The sequence below is a fragment of the Papaver somniferum genome, unplaced genomic scaffold (genome assembly GCF_003573695.1).
Source record: "Papaver somniferum cultivar HN1 unplaced genomic scaffold, ASM357369v1 unplaced-scaffold_81, whole genome shotgun sequence".
In the NCBI taxonomy this organism is placed as follows: Eukaryota; Viridiplantae; Streptophyta; class Magnoliopsida; order Ranunculales; family Papaveraceae; genus Papaver; species Papaver somniferum.
In genome coordinates this window covers 3773823-3779764 of record NW_020651082.1, presented here as the reverse complement: position 1 = coordinate 3779764, position 5942 = coordinate 3773823, and the positions used below count along the sequence as shown (strand labels likewise).

At 38.0% G+C, this 5942-nt stretch overlaps 1 protein-coding gene across 1 annotated transcript; it reads left to right on the top strand.

Annotated features, from left to right (window-relative positions):
- The first annotated feature begins 356 nt into the window (after positions 1-356).
- LOC113345160 (glutamate receptor 2.7-like) lies at positions 357-5686 on the top strand. The gene is made up of 6 exons (XM_026588980.1): positions 357-1206; positions 2351-2477; positions 2618-3960; positions 4061-4379; positions 4492-4901; positions 5052-5686. The coding sequence occupies exons 2-6, from the start codon at positions 2366-2368 to the stop codon at positions 5493-5495; spliced, it is 2628 nt and encodes an 875-aa protein (XP_026444765.1). The 5' UTR covers positions 357-1206; positions 2351-2365; the 3' UTR covers positions 5496-5686.
- Positions 5687-5942: the final 256 nt, after the last annotated feature.

Genomic DNA, 5942 nt, shown 5'->3' with positions numbered 1-5942 from the left:
TTTTAACAAAATTTTTGAAATTGAAAGAAATTTTGAAAAAGGTGTAAGCAGGGGCGAAGCCAGAAACTCTACTTAAGGAAAACAAAGTATTGTTAGGGGTGCAAGATAGCAAAAATAGACTTAAGGTTCCTAAATTTCATAAAATTTAGACAAATTTAGGCTTCAGATCTGGTTTTGCTTTGAACTGCCTATGCCACCGTGTGTGAGAAATGAGCTTTTATACGAAATTCAACAAAAACGATTGGGTCTAGCAGTTGGATGGTTTCGTCGGGTGTTGGAATGTTGACCCGCGTCTTGGGATAAGACGCCAACGGTGCAAGCTTCATTGCTTGTTGAAGCTCTGCGATAGGAAATGAGGCGCGCAGCTCTGCGACCGCGGTGGGCAAACCAACAATTTTTGCCCCTTGCCATCCATGTTTTGGGTTTGTTGATCCCATAGTGGGAGCAACATGGCCAAAATGATTCTCACTGCGTACCCCTCACAGGACATGTTTACCCCTTCCCAAATTTAACCTTGGTTAAATACTTACCCACGTGTAAAAAGCTTGCTCTCCCCCAGTTATTCATTTACTGTTTAAAGAGACAAATCGATTCTTCTTCAACCATATATCCCATACACGATGAGAGCAAAAGAACTCAGGACGATGCAGGGCAATTGATAACAGATCGAATGCTTGTTGATGATTCATATAGTGATGAAGAAGAAGAATCGACAATTCTGTTCTCTTGTATATCATGGCAGAAGTGAGGGTTTATGCATTCACCACTGGAAATAAAGATTTTATTATTATTAATTGAGGTCTACGGAAATGTTAATATGTTTGCCAGGAATTTCACTTGTATGATCAATAATGGGCACTCTGAAGAAGGACTAATGCTTGTGAAGTGTTTGTTGAAATGCCCCACAGAGATGTTCCGTTAACCACAACAAGAATTGAATCATCAGATGATTCATATGTGGTTCGGAACTCCGAGGTTACTTTTTTAAATTGGAGGTTTTCGGAGACTTGAAGTAAACTGAAATGCTTGAAGGAGGGGTCACGACACGCCCTGCAGGAATTGATACAAATGGAGAAATGGTGATGCCAGGCGGACTAAAACAATTGCCGAAAACATACGTGGATAAATTCAAAGAAGGTGTGAGAACCGACGATTATTAGAATGGTCGCATAATCACCTCAAATTTGACGTAGCAATCTGAAACAGGTAAACTTCTTATAATGGCAGCAATACCTTCCACAAATATAACAAAGTACACTTGTTGTAGTTGTGAAGTAGTCGCTAAATTTTACAAATCTCTGATCATGAATCATTTACAAACTGTTTGTTCGAATATTTGTGCATAGATAAAGAAAATGAGAAATGGGTGATAGTGATTCTTGCTTTTCCTGAGTTTTTCTTTCTCTAAGTTGAATCAGGATGTTACCATAGATGAGTAGGTGTAAAACTAGAGTAAGCATTAAGTAGTCCTATTATTTTGAAGCGTCACAATTTTAACATGATTTGGTGATTTAATCATTTAGATTTCAGGGGGCGCAGTCAAAATAGCCCCCTTTTTTTTTATATATAATCATTCCAATTATATTGGATGTCATCCTAAAAGGACAGTTATACAGAAACAGTATAGCATCTTAACTGAATAAATAGTCTAAGAAAAAAAAAATGGAAAAATATGCAACTTGCAGGGTTGATTGCCGAGTCTAGGTGACTTGGATAGAGACAATTTTCTTTAGCCTTAAAGTACTCTGCCTAAGTCTAGCTTACCGTACCAATTAAGAACATGTCAACTTTCAAGATAAGGGTTTCCCTTGAAATATATATAATCCTTGAGTTGAGAAGCTATTTGGAATAACCTTTTAGAAGTACAATTTTAAAAATGGAAATATGCAACTTGCAGGGTAGATTGCGAGTCTAGTTGACTTGGATGGAGACAAATTTCTTTAGCCTTAAAGTACTCTGCCTAAGTCTAGCTTACCATACCGTTTAAGAACATGTCAACTTTCAAGATAAGGGTTTCCCTTGAAATATATATTATCCTTGAGTTGAGAAGGAATGGGGAATAACCTTTTAGAAGTACAATTCTAACTTTGATGAGTTTTATAAACTGAAGTACACAAAAGAAGTTCTGTCCTACGTACTTTTTTTGATTCAAGATATGGGGAATAACCTTTTAGCTCATGATCATGAATATCTCAAACTTAGTAGAACTAGCAATATCAATCTTCTGTTGTTGGTATTTCTTTTGATTAATGTGATTTTAATAGATAATGTAATGAGTCAAAACACAACAAGACGGAAAAATGAGTTTAAAGTAGGAGTTGTTCTTGACTTGAACTTACCAATAACACAGGTGTGGTTGACATCCATGAACATGGCTCTCTCGGATTTCTATTCATCCACTGAAACTTCTCCTAAGAGAAGGTTAGTTCTTCATGTTGCCGATTCTAACGCTGATATTCTAGATGCATCATTTGCAGGTGAACCCCCTCTGGCTCTCTCTCTATAATATTACCTCCGTTTCTGGAAAAGAGATACTATCTCTTTTTGGAAAACAGAGGGAGTCTTTTCTTTACGTTAAACAAGCTCATGATGACTTAATATTGGTTATTTATCGCAGCTATAAATCTGATACAAGACGATGAAGTGCAAGCTATAATTGGACCAATGACATCAGCACAAGCAATTTACATGTTGCATCTCGGCAAAAAAACACAGATTCCAATTATTTCTTTCACTGCAACAAGTCCTTCTATTTCCCCATCTCACAACCCTTATTTCATTCGCACAACACATCAAGACTCGTCTCAAGTAAACGCCATTGCTGCCCTTGTCAAAACCTTTCAATGGAGACAGGTTATACCTATCTATGAAGATACTGAGTATGGAAATGGAATTATACCATACTTAATCGATGCGTTCCAAAACATCACTAAAGTTCCATATAGGAGTGTAATACCTGAATCAGCTAATGACGACCGAATTCTTCAAGAACTCTACAAATTGATGACAATGCAAACCAGAGTATTCGTTCTACATATGGACACGGCTCTTGGAGTCCGGATTTTTGAGAAAGCGAAAAGCATTGGGATGATGGGTAAAGGGTGTACATGGATCGTCACAGATGGCTTGGGCTATTATCTGACTTCATTCAATTCCTCTGTTCTTGATACAATGCAAGGAGTAATAGGTATAAGGCGTTACGTCCCCGAATCCTCAAGGCTTAGCTCATTTCGGTCTAGATGGATGAAGAAGTTCCGGAAGGATAACCCAAATAACGAAGAAAGTTTGGATATTTATGGTATAATGGCATACGATACAATCTGGTTGTTAGCAAATGCTATAGAGAAGCTTCAAAGACTAGATTCTCGATTTGTAAAAGAAAATGTTAGAGCAAAATCGAGCCATGCTGCGAGACTAAGTATCTCACAAATAGGTCCCAAGCTTTTGCAAGAAATTTCTAACACAAAATTTGAAGGTCTAAGTGGAGATTTTGGTCTGGTTGATAGGCAACTGCATGTACATACCTTTCATATATTGAATGTGCTTGGAGGTGACGGTGTAAGAGAAATCGGAATCTGGACACCTTCAGATGGAATTATAAAAGATTTAAGTTTAAATGGGACCAGGAAAAATGGGAATCTGATACCGACGCATGATAATCTATACCCAGTTATATGGCCCGGAAACACCATTGCCATTCCTAAAGGTTGGACCAATCCTACAGGCGAGAATAAGTTGAGAATAGGAGTTCCGGTAAGGTCTGGCTATACTGAATTTGTGAGGGTAACAAGAAATACTCATTCCAACTCAGCTGTTGTCGACGGATATTGCATTGACGTATTTAATGCTGCAATTGGGTTGTTACCATATGCCGTCCCTTATGAATTTCATCCATTTGAAAATGTAAACCATACAGCTGCTGGAAGTTACAATGATCTTATATATCAAGTCTATCTCCAGGTAATTAGTTCATTTGTAATTTCGTTTAGCATTTAACGATTTCATTTTATGTTGAATATTCGCATTAATCTCGTTTAATTCAAACCTGCATGTTAAACAGAATTTCGATGCTGTAGTTGGAGATGTCACAATCACAGCCAATCGATCACAATATGTAGATTTTACACTGCCTTATGTAGAAGCTGGTGCATCAATGATTGTATCAACAAGGAAGGATTTTTATAAAGAAGCCGTGATATTTTTCCTTCCATTAGAGTGGAGACTTTGGCTGACAATCGTTACTTTCTTTGTTTATATTGGCTGTGTGATTTGGATTCTTGAACATAGAGGAAACCGGGAGTTTAGAGGAGGGCCTTATCCTATGTACCAGATTGGCACAATGCTTTCCTTCTCCTTTTCGATGCTCGTCTTTGCGTACAGTAATGGTTTCCCAACCCTAATGTTTTCTCTTTACATTTTGTAGACACTACTGATACTTTTCTTAAACTAGCTGTGGCTGTGCTTAAACTGTTTTTTTGCCTTTCGTGGCAGAGGAAAAGGTGCTGAGCAGTCCAGGTAGATTTGTAATGATTTTATGGCTCTTTGCTGTATTCATTCTAACTACAAGTTACACGGCGAGTTATTCTGCCATGTTGTTGGCCAATAGATTTCAACCAACCATTACAGCTGATGTTAACCATCTCATCAAGAATAGGTACAATGTTGGATACAAGAACGGGTCGTTCATTGAAGGAATGTTGAAGCAAATGGGTTTCGATGAGTCTAATCTGAAGGGATATCACACATCCGAAGATTTAGATGAAGCTTTCTCAAAACCGAGACAGGACGGAGGTATTGTTGCTGCATTTGACGAGCTGCCTTATATTGAGCTCCTCCTCACAAAGTATTGTGACAAATACACCAAGGTTGGAGATATCTTCCCGACTGGTGGGTTTGGTTTTGTAAGTAATCCGGCAATCTCTATAATTTCTGTTATCATATCTGTAATTTCTGATAAGTTTTGAACTCAGGTCATTAACCATCGGCCAGTCAATTTGGTTTTTATCATATCTGTTATTGTATTAATGTTTGTCTACGTTATGACCTTGCAGGTTTTTCCAAAAGGTTCTCCTTTGGGACTTGACATTTCAAGGACAATCTTAAGTGTAAGAGAGGATAAAGAGAAAATGAAAAGGATTCGACATGCTTGGTTTGAGGGTAAACGAAATTGTTCAGACCATGATTCCTTAGGATCTTCGAATAGTCTTAGTCTCTATAGTTTTCGATACCTTTTTGTCTTTGTTGGAGTTCTTTCACTTATTCCCTTACTTGTACACTTGCAAATTTTTGTGTCTAAAAACCTGATGATCTTGACCTCTCCAAATACCTCCATTGCTCAAAAAGTTGTAAAGTTAGTGGCAAAATTCAACGAGGAGGATGAAAGGCGCTTGAGATACTATGAATACCATGCTGGAATTGGCAGTCAAAGCAGTCAACAAGACGTAGGTGAAGAAATGGTACGACGCGAAGTGCCACCATGCCCACCACCCCAGTGACCTTGAAACCCATGTCATTAGTTTGTGAGTCTGTATCTATGTCTTATTAGTTTTCTCCTCTATCCAACTGTCTTTGGAAATCTGTTAATGGTGTATTGATTTCTCGTTAACCTCTTATAAACTCGTGTAATCCTCATTTTCCTTCAATGAAAATCACTCAACACCAGTGGCGAATCCAGCTTATAGCAAGGGTGCGCACTTGCTACCCCTACTCATTTGGATTCCAAGCCTAAATTCTTAACCCCAAAATATCCTCCAAGCCTAATTTTGCATTCTTGCTACCCCTAACAAGATTTTGCTTCCCCTAAGTCTAGTTTCCAGATTAAATAGAGATGTTATCGGGTTTGGATACTATGAGATACGCAGTACTCCATTTAAATATCTCTGTTTTTTTAATTAGGAAATTGGTAGAGGATGTTCGGGGATTCCTTGGGGATACTATCTATA

What these genes read in the sequence shown, in the direction of transcription:
- LOC113345160 (XM_026588980.1), top strand. Translation starts at nt 2,366, where the DNA reads ATGAACATGGCTCTCTCGGATTTCTATTCATCCACTGAAACTTCTCCT. An exon ending in GATGCTCGTCTTTGCGTACA is followed by an intron (nt 4,380 to 4,491) that starts GTAATGGTTTCC and finishes CTTTCGTGGCAG; the next exon opens with AGGAAAAGGTGCTGAGCAGT. An exon ending in CGACTGGTGGGTTTGGTTTT is followed by an intron (nt 4,902 to 5,051) that starts GTAAGTAATCCG and finishes ATGACCTTGCAG; the next exon opens with GTTTTTCCAAAAGGTTCTCC.